Source organism: Alosa alosa, chromosome 13, assembly GCF_017589495.1.
Source record: "Alosa alosa isolate M-15738 ecotype Scorff River chromosome 13, AALO_Geno_1.1, whole genome shotgun sequence".
Taxonomy (NCBI): Eukaryota; Metazoa; Chordata; class Actinopteri; order Clupeiformes; family Clupeidae; genus Alosa; species Alosa alosa.
This window is the reverse complement of record NC_063201.1, coordinates 13,491,800-13,519,120: the sequence shown is the minus strand read 5'-3', so window position 1 is coordinate 13,519,120 and position 27,321 is coordinate 13,491,800. Positions and strand designations below refer to the sequence as shown.

Below are 27,321 nucleotides of genomic sequence, written 5' to 3'. Positions count from 1 at the left end.
TTCCTTAACGTTGGGTACGCAGATAGTTACTTTATCTACCACAACAGCCATGTTTCAGTTAGCTTCGATAGCGAACCAAGGAAGGAAGCAAACCACGTTGAGTTTACCTCCGTTGCCACAGTAACGTTAACGTGACGGGGTAGAAGCTACTGAAATGTGTAGAATGGAACTGAATAATGTCTGACATTTAAATACATAAGTAGTATGCATTGCAATTATTTAACGCGTGACACAAATATGTAGCAGAAACTGAGATATTCCAGATATTCACTTCAACAACCACAAAGTCATCTGTCAAATCCATGAGCCAATGAGGAGGCGCCTTTTCCTAACCAATGATATGCCAGCGGGATTTTCAAACTTCAAGGAAGATAAACAGCCCAGCCACCACAGCAAGCAAGACTTTGGAAAATCGCAGACAAACCAGACTAGGGACAACGCTATCCTCCGGGAATAACGTTAGAAGTGTGCAAAATTACTTTACTTGTATCACAGCCGGGGATAACGTGCGTTTACCAAGATAGACTAGCTACCGATATTTGAAAGTTTTCAAATTTAACGCAATTTTGTGACCTCAAGCTGTTGCTAGAACTAAACTGAAATTCTGTTGCTAGCATAGTGCTAGCTAGCTAGGTAACGTTAACGTTAATATCGCCAGCAAACTTCGGTTGCTGCCAAATACATTTTATTAGGCCAGCGTTATACAACTTTGTGTTTCTGGAGACGCCGTATCGAAGCGAAAATGGGTGAATTTTGTGGACAAACACGTTCAGGCTGTAAGTAACAACGTTAGTCAAATATGACATCATTTTCACGTTGGCTAACGTTATCGTAGTCAGTAATGGGACACATTAGCGTTAACTGACAAGCCACTGCTGTCTGACAATGTACACAACTAACGCGGGGGTATTACTTCAAGCTAAACAAATCAAGTTATTTGCACAGCAATAACTGTTGCATGCTCAGCATCAACATAACTTGTGTGCTCATGAACTGACTTTGGTAGTCCTTGCGTTAGCTGACTGACGTCACTTACTACTACTAGCCAATGTCCCTGCTTTCATGCTTTATAGCGTCCAAAATGGCTATTTTGATTTCTTAATAATAATAATAATAATAACTAGATGTACCGCATAGCGGTACAAAATATGACCGCCGCTCAGTCCTGTACATCCGTTCCGCGAAAATAAATCACACTTCAATTTGTCTCCATATTTTACTCCATCCCCCACTCTTGAAACTTTTGTGTATGCTTGTTTGGCATGCCTGAGGTGTGTGTGCAGTGGCTGCACAGAAAGTACCCCTACTGGTGCTGAAAAGGTGAATAGATTGTAGAATAGCCAAAGAAGATGTAGAATTGTTATAAAACCTTTAAAATCTCTAAACAATCACAAGTAGGGCAGTTCATCACAGTTCATCCATTGCAACTGGATTGATGAAAGGTCACTTACACCTGTAGGCTACATTGTATTTGGGAAAAGCAAAAGGTATCAGCATAATGTTATTTATTTATTTATTTTTATGTATTTATAAACAAAAACATCTCTGTCAGTTCCATGCCGTTTTCAACAGCTATCAAAACAAAGGTCATTTTGGATGGATGGATTTTTTGTGAATGTTTCTTCTTCTACATAAGATTTTAGTCATCTTTAGTTCATGTAATACTTTTATTGTCAATGCACAAATTAAGTAACAGTAGTCTGAAACGCTATTGTTAATGCACAAATTAAGTAACAGTAGCCTAGTCTGAAACGGCGTTGTTTTACATCTAACCAGTGGTGCAAATAACTGACATGTCCAAATGGCCTTTGATGAAATGCGCCGCTAGACTGTTCATACACATTTTAACGGGCCAACGTTGAAGAGCTTTTGTCCTTATTGTTAGTGCAAATATAGGCTGATTCATGTTCCCTTGCATTGTTTAACTGAGGTCCATGGCTAGTCTGGCTTTCATCAGACCAAGCTCAATCTTTAAGAAATCAAAAAAATAAATAGCGGGCAGATCAGGCTGGGTTCACCCAGCCTAGTCCATAGGCACCCGATATTGTTTAATTTTCCGATTGAGATATACACGCTCTGGCCATTCTAAATGCAAAATGCATCAGGGAGTTATGACAAAACGGTAACTAACAAACTAGATCCTAATAGAAAGTTGTTAGCTTCCTAAGCTACAGGTAGGATTATAAGGTAGGCCTATTGACAACATAAATTGTCAATAGGCTATGCTGGCTTAAATAAAATCTCCTTTGAAACCAATGGCTTACGCCTTTACAGTATCAAAGCGGACTTAAACTGTCATATCGTATGCGAAAAGTTGTAATAACATTCACGCAGCTCCATGAGTCAATGAAAGCGCAAATGAAGTAGCCACTTCTAAATGGGACCTACTACACAGTAGCTTTAAGGTGTTTTGCTAAAACAGCCATAATGAAATGAAGGTGTCATTGTTTGGATACTTCACACACGTGCTTTTAATTTCACAGACTACAACTACCAAGCTGTAATCAAAGCACATCGATTCCCTCTCACACCCTGCACGCATTCTTAAAACAAAATAAACAGGCGCCTCAGTCTCACGCATGTATAGGCAAAACTGCATCAGACCCGTTAAACGTTGGTAAATCTTCCATTGCACAGAATGATTTTGTAGCACGTGCAATAAATGACAGTCGAAAGATACAAACAGTGCTGCTATACATTTGCTTGGTATAACCGCATTTATAGTTTTCTACAAATGCAATAAATCAAATGCCTCCATCACTCAACCAACGCTAAACGTAACATTACCTAGGTCCTTATTGATATTACAAGATTAACGCATTCCTGCAGTAAAACCAAGCATGTCCGATAAACATCCTCAGATTTATTTCGGCTTCAAGAAGAAATGGGAATTACACTTCATGTGAACATCGGCCCCATCCTTATTAGATGTTAAAACCAAGCGTAAATTACAGTCCTTGTATGAAGCGTCCATTGTTTTTTCCAACCCTTTTAACTTCCAACAAAATTGCGCCTCACTGCAACGATCATCATCTAGTGGACAAACGACTACTTCTAGCCAATACTGAAAATGCAGCCATGATGATGATGATGAATATTTATTTTGGCTTTCTTTTTAATCCTACTGATTTTCATTTTTACCGGGTGGGGAATCACAAATGAGTGATTATGAGCCAGGTTTATGTGGGCCCTTGAGACCAACATACCATAAAAAGATTCACAGAGAACTGTGTCTGCCCTACCCTCCTTCGGGGTCCAGTCCAGCTGGGGGCTGCAGATGAAAAAACGAAAATGACGGTTCCATGCTATCCATATGGGGGTACATGCTCACCAAGTTTGTGTACCCGGTCTTTCAGTGTCCTGAATCCTTGTTGGTGTATCGCCACTAAATGTACACATAAATTATTTTTATTGTAAGGCCCCCATGAACGAAAGTACACAAAACTTGGCATGCATTCAGAGGGTGTCATAATGATCCTACACTTTTTAATTTTGTGCAGTTTTTTGACCTTGTCAGCCAGAGATATTGAGATGAAAACACCTAATTTTATGCTTTTAATTTTTAACTAGGTGGCGCTATACATGAAATAAAGTGGTAATGGGATGGGTTGACATGCCCCTTAAGACCAACATACAAAAAAAAGGTGGACCTCCTAGGCCCCACGGTTCTCGAGATATTCACAGAAAACTGTCTCCGCCACCTACAGGCCAGTTGGTGTATAGTAACATAAATTAATTTATTGTGTGGCCCCCATGAACGGAATTCCACAAAACTTGGCGTGCATACAGAGGGTGTCATAATGATCCTACACTTCCAATTTTGTGCAGTTTTGACTATGTTAGGTCACAGATACCTTCAATTACACCACCTCATTTTTACTTTTTGTGTTTAACTAGGTGGCTTTATACATGAAATGAGTGGTTATGGAATGCGTTGACATGGCCCCCTTGAGATCAACATACAAAAAATAATGGTCCTCCTAAACCTTTACGTCACCGAGATATTCACAGAAAACTGTGTCTGCCCTACCCTCCTTTCGGGGTGCAGTCCAGCGATGGGGGCTACAGATCAAAACGAAAACGATGGTTCCATGCTATCCATATGGGGTTACATGCCCACAAGTTTTGTCTACCCGGCCTTTCAGTGTCCCGAATCATTGACGGAAATTTGGACATAAAAGAAAAAAAAAAAAAAAAAAAAAAACCTATATGACTCTTGATTTGTATAGAACCTTTCATACACAGAATGCAGCTCAAAGTGATTTATATGGGTCCAATATATGAGTATAATCTATTATGGGTAGATAACATTTTAAATTGCATCGTTATTTGATGCAATTGTTGTATTACACAGATGAACGACTGACAGCAGAGGAGATGGACGAGCAGCGAATTCAAAATGTGGCATACCAGTATTTGTGCCGGTTGGAGGAAGCAAAGAGGTTTGTTGAAACGTCCAACTGAAACTGAAAGAGGATGCCAGTACTGCTTGTTTTTTTTTATCTGTCTCTGAGATTAGTCTCCAAGGGTTTAATCTCCTCCTTTGGATTTAGGTAAACTGCCATTCATGAGTTAAGTGTTAATTGTTCTTGTTTGGTCCATAATAGGTGGATGGAGGCTTGCCTCAATGAAGAGCTTCCTGCTCCCACTGAGCTTGAGGAAGGGCTTAGGAATGGAGTGCTACTGGCAAAGCTGGGAAACTGTTTTGCCCCAAAAGTAGTACCTGTGAAGAAAATCTATGACCTGGACCAGGCACGATACAAGGTTTGCTAAACGGAAGATAAAGTTTTAATGCACTTTTTTTTTCATAAGCTACTGAAAACATTTAGCAATTCAGGAGCCATTTACAGTCACACTTAAGTAGTACCATGCATGTGATTTCAAGTATGTCAAACACCCGAGTTTGTGATAAACCCTTGGATAACCAATTTCTAAATGTTGCATGTTGGATTCTCCATTAGGCAACTGGGCTGCAGTTTCGTCATACAGACAACATCAATTTCTGGCGCAATGCGATGGTGGAAGTTGGACTACCATTGGTACATGAGTATCCAAACTAAATTTGTTTTTCTTCAGCATGTTTTAAATGTAAATGTTTAACATCCAGTTTATTGCCTCTCCTTCAGATGTTCCACCCAGAGACCACAGATATCTATGATAAGAAGAACATGCCCCGAGTTGTTTATTGTATTCATGCCCTCAGGTAGGTAAACTCCTGCGCTTTGTTGTGTAAATGGACAGAATGTATGACAGAAGACCTCAGGTTTTGGTATTGGTCATGTCTGATAGTTATACGTTGATACTTTAGATGGTCCTCTAAATTCCAACTCATTCTTTCTCCAGCCTCTACCTTTTCCGTTTGGGTCTGGCTCCTCAGATCCATGACCTTTATGGCAAGGTCAAGTTCACAGGTATAACATTTCCCTCTGTAATTAGTTCTTGTGAATGGATACAGCATCAACTGAAGGTCAACATTATCAACTCTGGAAGTTTCCCAACAATATCTTATCACATTACTGGGTTTGTTCACAGAGGAGGAGATCAACAACATGAAAAAGGAACTGGACAAATACGGCATTCAGATGCCAGCTTTCAGCAAGATTGGTGGAATACTGGCCAATGAGTTATCTGTGGATGAGGCTGCTGGTATGGCCAATTAAAATACAATTTAAGGCACAGATTTGGTGACTTGACATTGTGGAAAAGTAAACAAAATGGTAGAAGGTTGAGGAAACTAATCTTTGACACAGTCCAATATTAAATTTGGATTTCCTTTGTCATACTCTAATATTCTCTCTCTCTCTCTCTCTCTCTCTCTCTCTCTCTCTCTCTCTCTCTCTCTCTCTCTCTCTCTCTCTCTCTCTCTCTCTCTCTCTCTCTCTCTCTCTCTCTCTCTCTCTCTCTCTCTCTCTCTCTCTCTCTCTCTCTCTCTCTCTCGTGTCCAGTGCACGCTGCTGTGATTGCCATTAACGAGGCTGTGGAGCGAGGCTGTGTGGAGGAAACTGCTCAGGCTCTGACGAACCCCAACGCCATGCTGACCAACCTCCAAAAGCAGCTGATGGCCATCTACCAGGAGATGCTGCGACAGGCTCGCTCAGAGAAGGCTGCTCAGGCCTATGTCAAGGTAAGCCAGGATGTTGCACACTAGATGTCACCTCTCCTGGACATACAGTACAGATTGGAGTAATAGCAAGTCCCTTAGACTCACTAGATTTTCTGTATAGTTTGTGAATTACTATTTGAACTTGATCTCCATTCATAACACTTTACATCTGGCAACATGGATGCATCAATTTTGTTTTAGATCAATGGATCGCATGAAAAGGACATTTACGAGGAGTATCTCACCCAAGGTGAAATCCAGGACAACATAAACAGAGTGAATGGTGTGTATGATCGACAACAATACCTGGAATGCCGTTGAGCAACTTAATGAGCAACTGAATGTTGCTGGGCAACCACATAACCAGTTTCATGTGTTCTGACTGGATGATCATAACAATTTGTTGTGTGATGATTTGAAGTTCTTCAGAAAACATTTTGCTGCATATTAGTGGAAATGTGGCTAAGCACTATACCCAGTAGCGTTGCCCAGCATGGGATGACACTTTCAAGACGACCTGTTAAATGTCAGTCAAGGTCACTGGTGTTCAGAGATCATTATTCAGTTCAAATTGCATAACAAGGTTTCTGAAGTTGGCTCAGATTAAAGCATCTGGGAATCAGGGAATAAATGTAAAAGTGCATTTCTTTATCATGTGGACCAATAGCATAGTAGGTTTTACAGTTTGTTTAGCTGAATATGTCTGACCAAGCAGAAGCAAGAGATCTAGAAGGTCCAGAGGGATCCCGAGTGAGTGAGCTTTAAATGTGCTGAAGTGTACTGGTGTGAATGCCTTGCAGTGCGTGCGGCGGTGGAGCATGTGGACGAGGCTATGGAGTGTGCCGACTCCCTGGTCCTCCTGTCCGCTCTGCAGGCTCCGTGTCTGGGCCTCAAGGGCCTGCTCCGAGACAACAGCCCCTGGTACCTGGAGCAACTGGTCAGCGACCGTGAGCAGAAGGCTCTGGTGAGGGCGCTTGAGTTACCTGTGATGCTGTAAAAAACCCTGTTTGTTTGATTAGATTGTTGTTGATTGTTATTATTATGAATTATTAATTCATATATTACTCATGTTTTACACAATAGAACAGTGCTGAACCAAACAATGTCCAAATTTGCTGTATGAAATATAAATGGTCCCATTTGTACAACACGTAATGCTAGATAAGTCACATGTCAGAGTTGGTCGCCTGTGACCCTTTGGTTGGTGTCCTGTATCTCGTGTTTGGTCGTGTAGGACATAGGCTCTGTTGAGCCGCTGGACCGTGACGAACTGCAGGAGGGGATCACGGTGGCTAACGAAGAAGCCCAGCGCTCCCAAACAGGTCAGTTTCACACCTCTGTCTCAGCACAGAGAACATTCAGTCTATTCAGTTGTAGTGATTTGATTTCACAAACTGCTGTGAAATGTCAAGCAGTCTCATGTTATTTCCCTTTGTACCGACCTGTACAACCTGTGTGCTTGTACCTGGCAGTGCATAAACATGTTGTGCAATAAGTATGTACTGTATGAGCACATGCATTCAGTACATTAGCATTAGCACCTGTTGAGGTTAACGTATACGTACAGTGTTTGAAAATTATGTTTGTGTATGTATTCATGCAGTGCAAAAGGCTATTGTGAAAATCAATGAGGCCCTGCAGCGAGGGGACGCCCGTCAAACTGTGCGTGCTCTGATGGACCCTGATGCCCAGCTGCCAGATGTCTACCCTTTTGCTGCTGACCTGTACCAACGAGAGCTGGCCCCTCTTCAAGAACAATGCCCTGAGGTTGACATTTAGTACCATGCATATTCATTTACTTGCATTCATAAGTATGGATGATGGTGTTTAGTCCAGGGGTGGGAACTTTTTGGCTCAAGGGCCACATTGGGTTTTCAAAAATTGGCCGGCGGGCCGCACAACAACTACAATTAAATGGATCGCATAATGTTCACGTTAGATCTGCTGCAAAGGAGATAGACTAAGAGTAGGCCTATCATCTCTATTTAACATGATGTTTTGACGTTGACATTGTAAACGTTCTCTAAGGAGAGTGAAAGTGCTTGGTGGGCCGGATCTGGGCCGCGGGCCGCAGTTTGCCCACCCCTGGCTTAGTCACTTGAAATATTGTGTGACTTGAGTTCACACCTTTTAAGTTTTATTCAGAATTCTAGTGATCAGAAACTCTTAGCTACCTTCCTATCCATAATATTTCCATCCATATTGGATTACTTACGTGTGTGTAATGTCATTTCCTGTGTATACCAATCCAATGAACTGTTATAAACTATGCTTACACTGTACATTTAGTTATAATTTTATAGTGTGTGTGTGTGTTTTTCACCAACATTCAATGAATAGTACACAGTCACCATCATTTGTCATATAATCAATGTTTTGCTGGCCAGGCTGAGCTGCAGCAGGAGGAGCTGTTTGTGGCTGTGGAGATGCTCTCGGCTGTGGCTCTCGTCAACCAAGCCTTGGAGGCCCGTGACCTGGGGGCCTTTTGTGCCACTCTGGTCAGCTCTGCAGCTGGTCTGGCAGACATCGATGACAGCCTGATCCAGAGGTGAGGCCACAGGACAAGAGGGTTTATCATCAGTCATGTCGTCATGCAAGATCCGTCTCGCATACTCACAGCCCTGTGCAGCAATGCACGTTATTCAGCTTGTCATGCCTTATAGGCTTGTTGGGCAATGTGCCAAAAAAAGAGTGTACTTTTATGCAGAATAGTCAAAATGTAGCCTTAGGCTAAACAAAGAGAAAATACTATGGCAAAATGAAGGTCCTCATCATTTATCAGTACTTCTCATGGAATGCTTAAGTATTCACAACGTGTATTCCAAGCATCTGTGCTCTGTCTTCTACTTCTGCTTAATGTTTATAGAAGAAGAAAAAAAGCCTGACTTTGGTTTGCAGATAGTGCTTTTTTTCATCTACTCTGCACACCACCACTTTGGGTTCAGTCACTCAGCGGTGAAATTGATTTGTTTACTTGAGTGAGCTGCAGTGTGCGCGTTGGGGCGACGGCTTAATGCTCATTGCCTTCCAGGTATTTCGAAGAGCTATGCGACTTGAAGAAGAAATCCGGCAGGGCTCTGCTGACGTGGAATGACCTGCAGGGTGGCCTCAACGCCGTCAATAATGCCGCCCAGGAGGAACATGACCGTGAGTGTCCCAGACTAGGGGAGATTAGTGTCCCAGACCAGATCTAAAGTTCAGTTGCAGAGAATAATAACCACTCAAGCAAAATTCAACTTTTACTGTGAGTTAGTATGAGGCACTAATGCACTTCTTTCTGTTTCCTTCTGGCAACAGAGATCCTGACCATCGGCATCATTAACCAGGCCCTGTGCCGCAGCGACCCACAGAAGACTTTGGCTGCGCTCTTGCTGCCCTCTAGTGGTCTGGAAGAAGTGCAGGCAGGGACTGCTAGGCGCTATCATGATGTTCTGATCAAAGCCAAGAAGCGCAAGGCAGAGGTGTGGTATTTACATTTACAATACACACTACACAAGTTTCACATTTGTCCAGCTGTTTTAACAGCTGTGTGGAGTTGTTTTGAAAACAACTATTGACCTATTACAGATGAGCAGAGACCCTGCTGCTGAGCTATGGTTGGCTGACATCCAGGATGGGGTGCGTCTGGCCAATCAGGACTCTAACAGAGCTCTAAAAAGTGAGTCTGCTCTGTACACATGCAAACACCTCATTTTACTCTTCATTAAACTGGATCACTGGGTCTGATCAAAAGTTAAACTTAACTGTTTATTTACACATAGGTGTTTTGCTGTACAACGAGTGCAAACTCTGAAAGCCTTTTAAATATTATTTATCGTACATTTTCAATCAAATCAGTCAAACAACTGTTACTGTGCAGTTGTACCACTGAAGTTTGCTTTCGCTTGCCATGGGCAATTCCGCGCAAAACTGTCACATCCACAACAGCAACACAATGCAATGGTATTTAGTTGGCGTTATGGACAGTTTTGCGTAGAATTGCCCCCATCCAACCCTGTGATGGTATCAGCTGATTCTGTGTGGTATCCCTCAGTGTTAATGCTCCCCTCTGCTCTGCCAGTGTGCCTGGGCCTGGCAGCGGTCAACCAGGCAGTGAAGGAGGGCAAACCGGCCCAGACGCTGCGGGTGCTCCGGCTACCTGAGGTGTCTCTGAGGAGCATGCTGGACCAATGTGCCGCTGCCTACCAGACCGAGCTCACAGCCCTGCTCCGTGCCAAAGCCGTCGGAGGTTAGAGCCCATCTCCTTTTTTTACAACATGAGTGTCTGTGCCCTTTTTTGTGGATAATCCCCCTGCTACACAGAGATGAAATGGCAATGGGTGGAATGTTTCAGGAAAATTACTCTAGAGTCTCTCAATTTATCAGAATTACCGGTAATCTGTTTTTATTATTTAATGGTTATCATAGAAAGACTAGATGAAGATTGAAGCATTACTAAACCGCATTACAATAATGCATGTCATCATTTACTTGAACTATATTGTTAGCAAGTATGTTTAACCATGACCTTTCCACTGTAGTCATTTCCCCCTCTCCCAGGTTAATGCCATGAACCATGCCATGAATGCCATGCCATAATTTAGCTGATGTCAGTCATTCTGTAAGTGTTGAGTTGCAGAGAATGAGTCCTTGAGACAGAGGTTACTGATCGTGTATCTGTGTGTGTCTGTTCAGGTGATAACCGAAGCCCTTGGATTCGGACCAAGATCCAGGATGGCAGCTCCTATTACTTCCACCTGCAGAAGCTGGAGGGCACCTGGGACAGGCCACAGGGTTTCGTGCACAACAGCATGTTCCTGGCCCACGAGGAGATCCAGGTAACTCAGTCACTGCTGCTAGGCACGGGATCCAGTTCCACAGAGCTATTATTAGGACCTTTAATGAAACAGTAGTGTCTTTTAGGTGATGGGCCTAGGGAGAGTGATAACGATGATATTGATGTGCGTTTATTTGTTTGTTTGTTTGTTTGTTTAGCTTTATGTATTTATCTTCAGTTTCAGTGTCCTCTCTGAATGACATTCATGCATTAGCTTAGATGTAAACTTGCATCATGGTGCTGTTGACATTGAGCACCACACTCCATGGCTAACTGTGACACTACTACCCCCTGCAGGCCATTCTGAACAGTGTGACCTCAGCCCACAGTAGGGAAGCACAGTGGAAGGCCAGCAGTCACCTGGTGGTGGCGCTGCAGGCTCGAGTCCGAGGCTTCCTGGTCAGGAGGAAGCTGGCAGAGCGCCTCCACTTCCTCAACACCCACTTGCCTGCCATCGTCACTATCCAGGTAAGCGTCCAGTGATGGGGAACTGGCCCTTACACCACGCAAGGGTCTACATTCAGGTTCTTATACAGGGGTGGGCACTGCATTCATAAGCCTACTGAGTGAATGCTCCAGTTTGCATATGTTTAATAGTTTCCTTGGATTTCTGTAATATGGGCCAAACTGTTGAGGCTGCACATTTGATGTAACTTTGTTGTTGGCACGATCATTAGTGAGGAGTTGTTCTAAGGTGATAACCAGGATGTTCAAAAATCCAACGCAGGATTGAATAGTTCAGCTGCCAGGCACCCAACAACATGGGATCAACTATTAGCGATAGAGACCGCGTTAAGGAAGTGGTATACTCCTCCGTAGACATTTGTGCACGTCAAAGACGTGCGTCATTGATGCGGGGTCACAATTGTTGTGTGGCACACGACACCCCCTGCATGCTGCATTGGTGACGCAATTCTCGTCTCACGCCGCGGGACTATACCAGGCCTTTTTACAGCTTCTATAATGCTGTTTGTTTATGTATTGATAAATATATTGACTGTGTTCTTAGTCTCACTGGAGAAGGTTCCTTCAGCAAAGGGCCTATAAAGAGAGGCTGCAGTATCTCTACCGCAACTGGAGGGCTATTGTCAAGGTGAGGGCTTCTGAACGATTCCTTTTCTGAATTATTATTATACCTAAATCGTAGTTTGTTAACTGATATTTTTTTTTTTTTTTTTTATTTTTTTAACTTGTTTTAATGTCACTTCCTGGTCTTCAGATCCAAGCCACTGTAAAAATGTGGCTGGCCCGCAGGAAGTATCTAGCCCGGATGAGGTATTTTAGGAGACATGTAAGTCACACAGATGAGTTTAACATTATAATTTTGTCATAATATTTAATTTTAACAAAGAATATGTTGACATTTATTACAGATATAAATATCTATCTTTAAATGTTTTCTCAACTCTTCAGGTTGGTGCCATCATAAGGATCCAGGCCTTTGTCAGAGCCAACAAGGCTCGTGAGGAGTACAGGATGCTGGGTATGTCACAAGTCACTAAACCATTGTGTTGGTTACTAAGTCTTAGTCAGTGCCTGTTTTAAGCCACATCTTACTGTTAGTATAAATAATATCTTCTCGTTGTCTCTTCTCATTTTTAGTCCACTCCACCACCCCTTCCTTGTCTGTGGTGCGCAAGTTTGCCCACTTGCTGGAGCTGGGCGATAACGACATCCGCCAGGAGGGGGAGCTGCTGCGCCAGCGGGAGGAGGTGGTGCGCACCATCCGCTCCAACCAGCAGCTGGAGACCGACCTGGACATCATGGACCTGAAGATCGGCCTGCTTGTCCGCAATAGGGTCACCCTGCAGGTGAGGAGCTCCTGGGGTTTTCAATGGTACACATGTGAAGGTTTTTTTTGTAGCTTTAGATGCTCATAGGCACACAGCATCATGTATTTTTTTTCCCTGCTAAGATATGAGTAGATCTGATCTAAGGTGGTTTACTGTATTTTACTTACAGTTTTACGTACTGGATAAATTAAGCTCAAATTATTCCTGCAATGGTATACTCGTGAATATTTTGTTTTGTAGTATTACATATTAGCTAAGAGCAGATCTGAACTAAGGTGGTTTACATGAGAACAGGAGGTGGTGTCCCACTGCAAGAAGCTGACCAAGAAGAACAAAGAGCAGCTGGCAGACATGATGGACCTCAACAAGCACAAGGGCCTGAAGTCTCTGAGCAAAGAGAACAGGGAGAAGCTGGAGGCCTACCAGCACCTCTTCTACCTGCTCCAGGTGAGCTCCTGGGCTTCTCTAAGCTGTGTAACTAGGGATGTAACGATTACCGGTATAATGGTAAACCGCGATAAAAATGTTGACGATAACAATTACCGTTTTCTTTTCAAATATGATTATCACGGTTGATTACCGCGGTGTGGAAACTGTGTTTAATCCTTTCCAGCTACATCCGAGCCTGCTTTTGACATACAGTAGGCCTGGTACAATGAAATAAAACTGGTACCCTGCTGATTCTGTTGTCTAATTGATGGTTTTAACTACAATTCGGATTAGGCTACCCCGGATTTTAAAAGGCGGAATATTTTCACCACAAAATGTGCACTGTATCATGTAGCCACTCTGCGTCTTTTTATGTTCGCGTCCACATTAAATCCATTCTACTCACGTTGTCAGGAGAATACAGTAGCCTAAAGTTTTATTTAGAACACTTACTTTGGTCTCACTCATTGGATCCAAATAACAGAAATAGCAAACTGCAAGTTATGTTAGGGTAAGTTAAGCTATAAGCATATAGCTTAAACATGAAGAAAAGAGTGAACAGGACACTTTTTGAAACTATTTCAGCTTGTGTAGGCCTATCAGTGCTTTCTGAACACATTGAACACACTTTTAGAAATACCGTGATAATACCGAAAACCGTGATCATTTTGGTCACTATAACCGTGAGGTTAAATTTTCATACTGTTACATCCCTATGTGTAACAGAATGCATTTACAATACATTTGAAACCTAGCTAACCGTGTGTGTGTGGTCTCCCCTGGCAGACGCAGCCCCAATACCTGGCGCAACTGATCTTTCTGATGCCCCAGAACAAGTCGACCAGCTTCATGGAGGCGGTCATCTTCACCCTCTTCAACTACGGATCGGACTGTAGAGAGGCTTACCTCCTGCTCCAGCTCTTCACCACTGCCCTGCGCCACGAGATCAAGTGAGGGACCACACACACACACTCACACACTGTAACACAACAAATGGAAAATACTAATACCTTTTTGAAATGGTGTCTTCAATCATATATTTCCATGTATTGGTATTGGAAACTCCACGTATGGATTTCAATTAATAACCATCACCTTTCTTTCTTCTATGATCATGAAATCACCTCTCAGTTAGTGATCTCTCTCTCTCTCAACCTCTTTTCCCATAGAGTGAAGGTGGACCAGCCTCAGGAGGTGGTGACTGGAAACCCCACCGTCATCAAGATGCTGGTCAGCTTCTACCGGCACGCCCGCGGCCAGAACGCCCTGCAGGACATCCTGGGCCCAGCCATCAGGGAGGTGTTGCAGGACCGCTCCCTCAGCATCCGCACCGACCCCGTGGAGATCTACAAGACCTGGATCAACCAGACAGAGACCCAGACTGGCCACAAGAGGTCAGTCTGAAGCACTTGACAAGCACATTTGGTTTGAGGAATTTTAGGAATATTTAAGAATATTTTTCTCCCGTTATCTGTTAAAGCCCACTCAAACAACAAGCGAATTGCCGGCGATGTTTATGCCACTTTAAAGTGTCATAACTCCATAAAGTAGATTCATAAAGCCATGACGTCACAGGTGTTCACTCTAGTTGGCAATTGTACACACTAGTTAGCAATTGTTTATTAATGCAGTTTCTGGGGGTTCATCTTTTGAGCCATGGGCGTTGAAGCTGACCTGGTTGACCCTGTGTCTGTATCTGTCTTCCCTGTCAGCATGCTGCCCTATGAGGTGAGTGCAGAGCAGGCTCTCGGTCACCCGGAGGTGCAGCAGCGCCTCGACATCACCATCACCAACCTCAAGACCCTCACCGACCGCGTGCTCAACGCCATCACCAGTAACCTGCAAAAGCTACCGTGAGTTTAGAGGCCTTTCCAGCTGATACCTCTAACTTTAATATTAGTCATTCAGATGCTCACTCACACTCTCACTCTCATTCTCACTTACACTCTCACTCTCTCGTTAGCTGACCTGTCTGTCATTCTTTTTTTATGTTCTACATGTCCACTCTCTGTCTGTAATGTCCAAGACATGTTCTGTTTTCTTCTCCAATCCCCTGCATTGTCCAGTTATGGCTTGCGCTACACTGCCAAAGTCCTGAGGGATGCGCTGCAGGAGAAATTTCCTCAGGCCAGTGAGGAGGATCTTTATAAGGTTAGCAGGAGTTTTTAGCATCAAGCATTTTTTTACTGACTGTTATGTACATACAGGTACAAACACTTGTACATATCTGGGTATCATACTGGCTTCTGTGAGCGTTTCTTATCAACATGTGAAATTCTGTTCTGGATACCTACCTACTACATACAACATAGGGCTGGGCGATATGAACCAAAAGTCATATCCCGATATATTTAGGTCGAATATCGATATATGATGTGTATCCCGATATTTTTTCTGCAAAATTAGAGCTGTAAAATGAAATGTTCAGTCAAATATGAGTAGTTTTATTGAAAACTCACTACTCAAATAACAATAAAATCTAAACATAAAACTGGAGTGCCTTTTTTGAAATCAAAGCTCCGTAAGGTGCACATTTAAATAAAAAATAAAAATCTTAAATAAAAATAGCCTATAAAATAAAATAGGCCAATCTTTTTCTGAAATAAATATATTTATATGAGAAAAGTAGCGTGCAGTTTCACAGGAGTGCAGAGAGGGGAGCAGTGCAGAGAGCTCCGGACAGCGGCTTGCGTGGAGCAAGGATCACGGCGCAAATTTGAACTATATCGATATATGCGATATGGTCTAATTCCATATCGCATTTTAAAATATATCGATAAATCTTTTTTATCGATATATCGCCCAGCCCTAATACAACATACTACCTTAGTTGACTGTAACTCTTAAGTTTTATTATTTACCTAGAGTAAAGGGGTGCCTGTTTCTACTTCACTGAAGTGCATTAAGTTGAGTTTGGTAAAATATTGAAACGGTTTAGTCTTAATTAGAAATCGTTCCTTCAGCAGATAAAAAAAGACTTCCTATATAATTTTCGGTGTTTTTGTTCCCCCTGACTGTCGGCCTGTTTGTCCAGATTGTGGGGAACCTGGTGTACTACCGCTACATGAACCCAGCGGTGGTGGCGCCGGACGGCTTCGACGTGGTGGAGTTCTCGGCAGGCTCCGCCCTGCTGCCGGACCAGCGGCGCACGCTTGGCTCCATCGCCCGCGTGTTGCAGCAGGCTGCCGCCCTCAAGCATTTCCATGGCGACAGCTCCCACCTGCGCGCCCTGAACGACTACATCACCACCACTCACGCCAAGTTCAGGTCAGTGCTACGGCTTTGATCTTCTGTTTGTTTTTCTGTTCATGTTGTTTACTGCATTTTCAGTAGTTGTTTTTTGTGTGTGTTTGAATTCCCTTCTGATATCTGAATTTTAGCAGATAACTATATATTGAATTATATCCTTTATATTGAATGAATTTTTTGCTGATATTGAACATTAAAATGTGTGGAGAGGGGGGATGGATGAATATCTGAAATTGCTGAATAACTGAAAATGTCTTGTTCTCTTGCCTACAGGAAGTACCTGAAAGCGGCCTGTGATGTGCCAGAACCGGGCGAGCGCTTCAGCATCGACGAGTACTCCGAGATGGTGATCCTCAACAAGCCACTCATCTACATCTCCATCAGCGAACTCCTCAACACCCACAAGGTCTCACCTTTTTTTTCTGGATCAGTAGCCTCTGCTAAGAACCCACAAGGTCTCACCTTTTTTTTTCTGGATCAGTAGTCTCTGCTAAGAACCCACAAGGTCTCACCTTTTTTTTCTGGATCAGTAGCCTCTGCTAAGAACCCACAAGGTCTCACCTTTTTTTTTCTGGATCAGTAGCCTCTGCCAAGAACCCACAAGGTCTCACCTTTTTTTTCTGGATCAGTAGCCTCTGCTAAGAACCCACAAGGTCTCACCTTTTTTTTTCTGGATCAGTAGTCTCTGCTAAGAACCCACAAGGTCTCACCTTCCTTTCTTTCTCACTTTTTTTCTTCTGGATCAGTGGCCTCTGTTAAGAACTAACTGCAGGAAATGGTAGTTTAAAGAACTATACTATCTATCAAAAAGTAGGCTAACTGCTTCCAAACAGCTTGAGAATTTTTATCTAATGAATTATTTTGTTTTCGGTCTGCTTTTATTAACACAGATAAAAAGCTTTCAATGCAGTCAGCATTTTGTAAATATTTGAATAAATGCTTGATCTATAAATAATTGAACATACTGTTGGTGGTTAATGTGCCTAATGTTGTTGTGTTGTCTTGTGTAGCTGCTTCTAGAGCACAAGGACTCGCTGTGCCAGGACCCTTCTGACCCTCTGCTGGAGCTGCTCAGAGACGTTGGGAAGGTGCCCTCTGTTCAGGCCATCATTGGTCAGTTCCCACACTTCAACTCCACTTCAACTCAACTTTTAACTTCAGAATGATCAATGAATGTTTTTTTTATTTAATATTTTTTTTTTTTTAGTTGAATGTATTGCTATTTGTTTTGTTGTATATTTCTTTGTAAATTATTTGTTATGGTGCTGGGTTGGGTTTTAAAGCTTGTTTTGAAATGTGTATGTGTGTTAATAGGAGAGGGGGTGGTGAACTCTGGAGATCCCAACATGGAGCAGACCCTGGCCCAGTACAGCAAGCTGGAGGTTTCTCTGACCCTCACCAGCAAATTCGACGTGTTCAAAAGCACGGATGACCGTCCTGATGCCAAAGGCATTCTCCTTAGGTAGGACTGTGCTCAGTAGATTGTTTAACACACAGAAAGTTCCGCTGGTATGGTTTATTTGGAACTGATTTCACTCATTCGTTCCATCTCCTGGTGCAGGAACTTTACTGATTAGGTCATCTGAAGTGCATCTGAAACGTTTTCTTTTTTTAAAGAATTCTCAGGATTGCTTTTTCTGATTCATTTTTAAAGAATTTGTGATGGTGATGTGTTACAGTGTGTGAGTTGAGTGCTCTACTTTGTTCTGCAGCACCAAGCAGCTGATCATCGACGTGATCCGAACCCAGCCTGGGGAAACCCTGAGTGAAGTGCTGAGAGCTTCAGTCTCCAAAGACCAGGTAACGACTGTCACTGTTCGCTGCGGGACCTGCTCTCGGCGAATTATGACAGGATTGTCGCAGAAAAGAAAAATGTTTAGTTGTAGTTTCAGAAAAGGTGACCAGAATTAAGCAATATAACACGAGTGAGAGTGGGGTTGGTCATGGATATTCCCACGGGTGTTGTTCGGCCGTAGAGCAGGCAACAACAGCCGTGGGAATATCCATGACCAATCCCACGGTCACGAGTGCTATATTGCTTTTATACAACAATTCTACCACAAACTAAATAATCTGAAAACACCCCATTATTGTTTAAACGTGTTAATTTCGATATCGTTTTTACGCATCAAAAATAGTTCCCTTTTCAATAGACAGCGTCTTGGTTGCTAGGTAACCAACATTCCACATCCCTCGTTACGGGTCTTTGGTTTACGTGTCTTCTTGAAAGAAATGTTGAAAGTCGGACTGAAATCACATTCATATCTAGCTTTGCTGCATGCATGTTACAAGGACACTGGGCCATGTCTTGTAAGGGACATGGTACTGCAAAAAAACAGAAACATGGCCTACATTGCAGAACCACTCAACTTTATTAATTTATGGTGAATAAATGTTACACTACTGTGCACAGCCCCATATGTTTTTCTGACACGATGCTAGCACGTTAGCAGCGGTTAGCTAACTATGCTAACGTTAGTTATCTACAAGTCTCCTCCAAGTGACAATCATATTATAGGCCCTACACAATGCTGGCAATGCTGAGAACAATTAGCATCCTCGTTTATCTTACTTACATTGAGTTGACTGTGTGGCTTAATCCACAGATGTGGTGAAGCACTGTTTCGTTATGGTTTGCTAAGGAGTAACCCATTGCTTAAAATAGTGGAGAGCTGGGATGAGAACATTGTGTCAAATCTTCGCATTGTATCGTGGAGTGATTTTATTATTAGCTGAGTTGAAATGTCCAGGGATATTCCAACTCATGGAACATCTCTCGGCCAATCAGAAACAAATAAATAGTTCCATAGAACCCAATTGTTGTATAATAGAATATAACTGATATACTATACTTATATGCATTATGTAAAATATACATTATAGTGAATAAATATACTGTATACACTGTACTCTTACTACATCCATAGTGTATTTAGTGAATAAAGAATTAATTTGCGCAGTACAATATCAGATAGGCAAACCTTTTGTAAGTTGTAAATGGGAGAGATAACATCTCACATTCAGGGTATTGATTGAGTGCAAGCATAAAACACGAGGGACAGAACAGAACAAGAAAGTGCCTCACGGGCCACTCGGATGATGTGTGAGTGTAGCCGCTCGTGTGGAGTGAGGGCTCCATGGTACCAGCTCCTGTGTCCCTGTGTCCTCAGGAGGCGCAGCACGGCTGGATGATGCACCGGCGGGCCCAGAGGGACGCTCGCACCCCTGAGAAGATGAAACGCAACCAGTCCCTCGTCGCCGACGGCAACCTGTCCCTGGAGGAGAAGAAGAGGAAGATCCAGCGCAGCCTGCGCAGGCTGGAGGCACTCGGCGTTCTGACCCCCCCCGACTCTGAGAACCAGATCCTGCAGCTCATCGCTAAGGTACGCGCACTGAGGAATGCTGGGGCTGAACCTCGGAGGAGTTGGGGCAGCAGCGTCTCCAAGGGCCAAGTTTAACAGAATAGGTTGAATTAGAATAGATTTAGTTTGACCTCTGCCCTTTTAATAAGTGACTTCACAACCCCCATCAGAAGAGTATCAGTTGATGTGAAGACGCCTTGCTGTTTCTTATAGAACAGTTTCCATTACCTTAAGGCACTCATTTCAGCTATCATAAGACACTGCATCCTTAACAAGAACATTCCATATTGTGCCGTACTCAACTTAACCTTTCTACAAACCTTGTGTGTATCTGCAAATCTTTAGGTACTGTTTGCTAAGGACAAGCATACTCATTCCACTTCCAAGCCATGTGTTATGAAATGTTATTTCCTACTCAGGAATCTCACTCAGATTCATTTGACGGCTTTAGGGCCTCGTTTAAACCATTTGTTGTGTGGGCCCTGCAGCATTAACCGCCCTGCCTTAGCAACCCCGTTTTACCACGATCTGTTAAATTGACTGTATTCAGGTTTATTTGCCATTTGCACAGATTACGCAGATAATCAGTTCAATAAAAGGGCTTACAGCAGGATATCTCCCATAGCATAATAATTAGTCGTTACATAATTGAATCGGAGCTCAAGCAAACGAGGTGGTGGCGGTGAGTCGACGCCGGTAACGAGCCACGTCTGTGTCTGTGGTGCAGGACATCCGGCATCAGCGGCTGTACCGGCAGCGGCGCCAGGCCGAACTGGTGAAGCTGAAGCAGACGCTGCACAGCCTGCACTGCAAAAGCTCCTTCCACAGCGAGCAGGTGGACTACTACAGCCAGTACATCACCACCTGCTTGCAGAACCTCACCGTCAAGAACGGGTAAGGCAACATGATGGCCTGCTGAATGTCCTGTGTGTGTGCGCGTGTGTGTGCGTGTGCGTGCGTGTGTGTGTGTGTGTGTGTGTGTGTGTGTGTGGGTTCTGTTTTTCTCTGTAGTCCAGGCAAAGTAAGGTCTGACCCAAAACTAATTGCAACAGAATTTATTTTCACATTTTTATATTTCAATTAGTGATCTAAACACCATAGTAAAAATCCAGTTGGTGGAAATATGTTAAAATGAGGGTTGTTTTAGGCATTATCCTTCAGCAAATACTGACAAAACTGTAATAAGAATGTTGTAAAATAAGCATTCTAAAGAATATCTGAACCCATCTAACTTAACATGGAATTTTAGAATATTGCATTGTTGAGGAACATTCTTTTATTTTCAAAGAGTTAGTACATTTCTCAGGCTTATTTCAGACTTGTTTGTTGCTAATTGGTGTCTATTTTTATTTTGGCCCTTTGAATCAATGGAAATGGTTGTTCAGTCTTTAAATAGAGCCAGTGTGTTTTTGCATTTAAGTGTTCCACAATGTTAAAGTTGTACAAACATATAGTTAAGCATTATTCAGCCTAGGAAAGCCTAGGGTCTGATTTAGAGGTCACTGAATCATATACAGTATATCACATGAAAGTATCAGTCCATCATTTTCCAAGACTTATACCCGGGTTGACTGATCTTTTGAGACTGTCTGTCCAATCAGAGGGACCTGTATGATGCCTCTTTACTTTGCACAATTTTGGCTAAAAAAGTAATCAGACAGCACAGTATGTTTATGTAAGTGAATGAATGAAGGAAAATTGTAAAGGCAAAGTTGAAGATGGACATGATCATGTCCAGATTCAACAGACAGGTGCAGATAACTGCAGCTAGCCTCCAAAGAGGTGACTATTGTTGTGACGTCTGGCAAAAGGTGCATGCTATACTAATAAATATAGTTTAAGATTAATAATTAAAATGCATGCCTATGCATGGGTCATGGTTTTACCAAAATCATAGAACAACCAAAATTATACATATTCTAAAAGCATATGCCCTACATGAAATATAGCATTAATCAACTTATGTCCCATCTTCCTCCATACCATGCATAAAACATACTCCTCTATTCTGTGTAGGCGAATCAAGTGAACAGCTGATGCATTTTGACCTGCATTATTAAGGGAAACAAATTAAACATCATAAACTATATATTTTCTAAAAGCATATAACCTCTAGAAGTGATATGACACCAAATAGGACATGTCCCATCTTCCTCCATGCCATGCACAATACATTGCCCTATATTCTATATAGGCGAATCTTGTGTAAAGCGGATACATTTTAGCCTATACTTAGTCTACTATATTTAGTCTATGGAAAACAAATTAAACACCCTAAACTATATATTTTCTAAAAGCATATGCCCTCTAGATAAGATATGATACCAGTTAAGTATTATCTTCCTCCATGCCTTGGACATGGTACATATTCCTGTATTGCATTTACTCTGTATTAAAACACATAGATTTTAATATATCGCTGAAAAAGGTAGAGCATTCCAAAATGTTCAATGTTAACATTTAAAATCATATTATTGTTTAATTTAACCATCATTTGTCCTCAGATTCACACCTGTGGGCTGAATAGTAATTGAGATATAGGGCTATATTTGTCTAATACGCATGGTCACTAGCAAATAGCTTAGGGGTTTGTACAGTCCACATTGGGTGTGGTTTTGTTTTCAAAAGTCCGGCACCTGGCGCAAAAAGGTGGATCTTATGTTTCTTAGTTAGTCATGGGTGTGTTTTGGGCGTTACATCCTTTAAACCAATGAGAGTGACATCAGTCATTCCCTTTTAACAGCAAGCAGTTGGACTTCAAACAGCGCATCGGTATTGTGATAGTCAGCGGCCCATTTGAAGGAATTTGCTTGCATGCGAGACCGTATGGAACAGGTATTCCACTAAACCATGCTTTAAAACCTAGCAAAGTATAGCCTATAAACGCATCTGCACTCGTCTATTATTTGAACTCATTGGCAAAGTAAAACTAACTTCTCCGTGGTGTCATAGTCAACACAAAACAGTTACACAGTTAATTACGCTATTGACTGACAATAGGTTACCATTAACAAAATAGCCTGAAAAAGGCAACACTTACCCCAATAGTGTTTAAATGACTGAATAAGAAACCTAAGGACATCTATCCTGCAGAGGAGTTGCTTACATCTCGTGACAGTGCGTCTTCAGATGTGCTCCATATGTGCCTCTCGCCTATTCACTTTTAACTGTCATTAACAATTTGCAAATGATGGTGAATGGTGAAACTACTCATTGTGAGATGTATTTCCTGATATCTTTATTATAATTATTATGTTCCCCATTGTAATCATAAAACAAAATTGAATGTCCGCACACTTGCTCCCGTTTTGCTTTTTCTTTAATTTCACCAAGTGAACGTTTTCGAGCTACACGCTCTTCTTCAGACTTGAATCAAGATAGACACACGTCATACTTATTAGGTGGAAAGGGTCACATAGTACATCAATCAAGTTCTAATTGGAAGGCACACCCACTGCAGAGAGGTGCATCCCAAAGTACCAATAGACATCCACAAATATTTTTCACCACACTACACCAGTCTCTACCAAATATACAAAAAATACAGAAAATATATACATATATACATGCATACAAACATAAACACATATTTTGAAGTTCTTTCTAAAACACGTCTTAGAGTGTACAAAGAAGTCTATTCAGAGTACTTGACATAGCATCAGGCCCTATGGCCATCATAATTTCAAGTAAGCATGATATATGACCAGATGATGGTCTGAACTAACTTGTACTTGATCATCTTCCTGAATCTCAATATTATCACAAATGTGGGCAAATTTCTAAGTCAGCCCAAGTCAGTTATGATGTCATCACATCACCAAAAGTATTGATTTTACCAAAAATATTTGTCAATATTTTAAACTACAAAAATACATACCTATAAAGTATTTTGATACAAAATACGAAGCCGTTTTTTTTCAACCCAGTCAAATACAAATTACGAATATACGATATATTTTGTATTTGAAATATGGAATACATGTAATAAATACTGCTCATCCCTGTAGGCATCACTTGTTCTGAGATACCATGTTTGTTTCAGGAGATATAATGAAGAATATAGGCGCAATTTAGTTATAGTGGAACATTTAATGGTTGCCACGGCGACCATTAGGGTTTTTTGATAATGGTTTTATATCTGAAAATGCTCAGGGCTCCAAACTGTACAAGTTCACCAAGTTTCATGCCTTTATGAAAGAATTTGACCTAATTTTCACATATCCCCTGTACTATGAAAGTTCAATAAAACTGCCAAAGGTGCAGCTTTTCGCCATTGACCAATGCACAAATAATTTTGACAATGTTCCACCACTTGGATTTTCATGGACTTTTGGTATGTGATATGGGAAGGTTTCATGAACTCAATACAACAAAAATAATTTCTGTTGCAATTAGTTTTGGGTTGGGTGTTTTTTTTTTTCTCACAGATTGCCTGGACTACTGTGTCTGCAAAATGAGTTGGCTGACAAAAACAGAATGTCAAATGCCTTGGCTGATTGGTGACAAATTTCAATTAATAGTGCATTTCTCCCTTGATGAGCTGCAACCACAGAAAAAAACACAGAGAGATGAATGAATCAACTGAAAGCCTTTTAACTCCAAACCATGCACAAATTGGCACACGGATCGGGATGCTAATATGATTACAAATTCTCATTTGCTTTTTAAAAAAAAAAGATACATAGGCAGTCACATGGTACCCATACATGGCCATATTCTATTAAAAGTAAATATTTTTTCTCTCTCTCTCCCCTCTCTCTCTCTCTCTCTCTCTCTCTCTCTCACACACACACACACACACACACACACACACACACACACACACACACACACACACACACACACACTCTCTCTCACTCACTCTCTCTCTCTCTCGTATACCACACCTCCTTTTCTCTGCCTTCAGAAAGGTGAATGGGAAGAAGGCTGCAGACAGCAAGGGGAAGAAGAGCAAGCAGCCGGCTCTCACCTACACCGCCGCGCGTCTGCATGAGAAGGGTGTGCTGCTGGAGATCGAGGACCTGCCCGTCACCCAGTACGACCAGTTTCAAACACCACACACACACACACACACACACACACACACACACACACACACACACAATTCATCCAGTTTCCCCCAGACATTTTAAATCCAAATTTTAAAATTCAGTCTTCTCTTTGTATCCTTCACATGTTATTGACTTGCATCAGACAACTGTGCAATGAATGGCTGCATTGACGATTGCTCTTCTGCTCAGGTTCAAGAACGTGATCTTTGACATTGTTCCTGGCGAGGAGGGGGGCACATTCCTGGTGAAGGCACGCTTCATGGGGGTGGATATGGAACGCTTCCCGCTGAAATATCAGGTGAGCTACAACGACAGGTGCAGTACAGACGTTGGGTTTATAGCTCATGGATGTCTGTGGAGTGACTAATTGGTAGATAACCTCCAGAAGTAGGTTCGTGATGAGGTGGAAAATAATTTGATATAGCCAAAATTATTTATTACACCAGTGAAGTATTTTACAACTGTGCTATTACCCATATATGGTCAGTAGTTCTGGTCAGAAGTGTAGATGTCCAGCCGGGACATCTGCATTATATCTCTCTGCATAATTTCTCTTTGTGATTTCCGGTTCTTTCCAGGATCTTCTCCAGCTGCAGTATGAGGGTGTTGCTGTGATGAAGATGTTTGACAAGGCCAAAGTCAACGTCAATCTGCTCATCTTCCTACTCAACAAAAAGTTCTTTAAGAAGTGAGCCAAGGTGCTGTCACCATGATTGGTTGATGTAATGACTGCACAAACACTACCATGTTTTACTACTCCATAACCGACACAGTCTATTTAGATATTGGCACAATATGACTTTATAACTATCGCAGAGGCATTCACTTATGTAGGGAGCATATTTTATACTTGTTCTTCCATCTTTTTTTTTTTTTTTTTATCTTCAAACTCCAGTTGCTTTTGTACTTGCTGGTCCACATCTGCCTATTATAGATGGCCAGTTTAACAGGTACATACACTCTCGCCACTATCATTTAAGCCTAGCCAACAGGGATGCAAAGAAATTGTATCACTTTATATCACTTGTATTGTATGCTATGACAACTCCTGAGAATGTATAACTTGTGACTGAGAAATCGTTTACGAAGTTGATTTTAACACTTGAAAGGGAAATCAGTAACTGTTTTTTACTGCCCACTTGTTTTTGTTTATAATACATTAATGTCAATGCCCGTTTATATACAGTATTTAATCATATATATGATGCCTGCGTTGATGCTTTCAATGTGATTGTGTCGTCATTCGCTTGGCCTCCATTTTAAAGCTCTGACCAGCACCTCATGCATTATTTATGGTGCACACTTAAATAGAACACTCCAGACAGCTCGTATTATGCTTACAATCAGAGGTCCTGTGTCACCCGGCAGCTCCCATTTTACTCACGGTGGCCTTGTAACTCAGGCAGACACCATGGCACCGAGGTAACTTCCAAACCCACCGCGGTCTGCCAAAATGGCCTTCAGCAACTAAAAGAAATTGCCCGTCCTTGAACTAGCTGTATAGACAGGTAGCATAGACAGTTCTTAGAATGTCAAAAAATGTTAGTAAAGTTTGCTGTTCGGTACATGAATAAGATGTTTTTAGAATAGTGGCAGATCAAATGGCTGGCTGAGTTATGTGCCCCATTGTGCGAGGCCCCCTATTGCCTTTTCATGCTGTCTTTTTGCCGATGAAAGGTAGTTTCTCCACGGCCAGTCTGCCTTTATTGCAGCTCGTGGCATGCTAGATTCCTCATTAATTACAGGCTCCAGCATGTATTGTTTTGAGACTTTGCTCAGGCTGATGAGCAGTTCTATTTTTGAAGCACATTATTTTCAGCGCAGAAAGTTTTGAAACTCCAGTGGTCTGACAATGGCAACTTTGCTGGACCACCTGCATTGGCCATTATGTACATATTTTCTATCCTTTACTCTCCTATCCAATTTCCCCAAGACACCTCTCTCATTTAAATGTCGATTTGTATGTTCTTTTCTTTCATCTGTGTTATTTAGCTGTTGTCTTTTCCATGTACTTCTGCTTCAAAACTGTATGGAAACCCAAATTATACTTCAAGGAACATAACATTTATATGTTTTTATACTGTTTTTTAAATGTAATCTCTTCAGGGTATGATGGGGCATTTTGAAAACCCTTCATAAATTTCTATTTTTTTTTCCATCAAAGATCCATGTTTATCATGCCCTGATGTCCTATAATGTAATAAATATCTAAATGATTCAGCCAGTAAACTAAAAATGCTTCCTGTCTCATTTTTGGAGTTTCCCTTCCTGGAGAGCTCAAGATTTTAACCAGCAATTCAGTCTACCAGGTCTTCGAGGTTGCACTGGTCACCACCATGGGTCAAGGTCATTCTTCATGTGGAAATGGTGGGGTCTTCCCGGATGAAAGGTACAATTATCTAGGAACAGAATTAGGAATGCTATAAAGAATGCACCCCGCTTTTTAGATCATAAAGCGAGTCAACCAGACCTTTGCCTACGTTAATTTCTCAGAATGGACACTAGAGTGCGCGGTATT

At 41.9% G+C, this 27,321-nt stretch overlaps 1 protein-coding gene across 2 annotated transcripts; it reads left to right on the top strand.

Annotated features, from left to right (window-relative positions):
- The first annotated feature begins 314 nt into the window (after positions 1 to 314).
- iqgap3 (IQ motif containing GTPase activating protein 3) lies at positions 315 to 27,033 on the top strand. 2 transcript variants are annotated; one of them, XM_048260815.1, is made up of 38 exons: positions 315 to 465; positions 4,355 to 4,442; positions 4,608 to 4,764; positions 4,962 to 5,039; positions 5,127 to 5,203; positions 5,344 to 5,411; positions 5,533 to 5,646; positions 5,946 to 6,124; positions 6,305 to 6,386; positions 6,904 to 7,067; positions 7,338 to 7,425; positions 7,707 to 7,870; positions 8,491 to 8,651; positions 9,135 to 9,250; positions 9,401 to 9,564; positions 9,671 to 9,761; positions 10,164 to 10,331; positions 10,778 to 10,920; positions 11,217 to 11,387; positions 11,929 to 12,012; positions 12,139 to 12,210; positions 12,333 to 12,402; positions 12,522 to 12,730; positions 13,007 to 13,159; positions 13,928 to 14,091; positions 14,311 to 14,535; positions 14,854 to 14,994; positions 15,208 to 15,292; positions 16,176 to 16,408; positions 16,664 to 16,796; positions 17,401 to 17,503; positions 17,705 to 17,852; positions 18,103 to 18,190; positions 19,561 to 19,773; positions 20,480 to 20,646; positions 24,659 to 24,787; positions 24,993 to 25,101; positions 25,382 to 27,033. In XM_048260815.1, exons 1-38 carry the CDS (start codon positions 336 to 338, stop codon positions 25,493 to 25,495), a joined length of 5,043 nt encoding a protein of 1,680 aa, XP_048116772.1. In that variant the 5' UTR covers positions 315 to 335; the 3' UTR covers positions 25,496 to 27,033. The 2 variants fall into 2 exon arrangements, with proteins under 2 accessions (XP_048116772.1, XP_048116773.1); XM_048260816.1 differs by having other exon boundaries at positions 377 to 776.
- The last annotated feature ends 288 nt before the right edge of the window (positions 27,034 to 27,321 follow it).

Bases quoted from the DNA above. Each gene is read 5' to 3' on its own strand.
- iqgap3 (XM_048260815.1), top strand. From the start codon at position 336: ATGATATGCCAGCGGGATTTTCAAACTTCAAGGAAGATAAACAGCCCA. The intron at 15,293-16,175 runs GTTAGCAGGAGT...CTGTTTGTCCAG, and splicing joins GTGAGGAGGATCTTTATAAG to ATTGTGGGGAACCTGGTGTA. The intron at 24,788-24,992 runs GTACGACCAGTT...TCTTCTGCTCAG, and splicing joins GAGGACCTGCCCGTCACCCA to GTTCAAGAACGTGATCTTTG.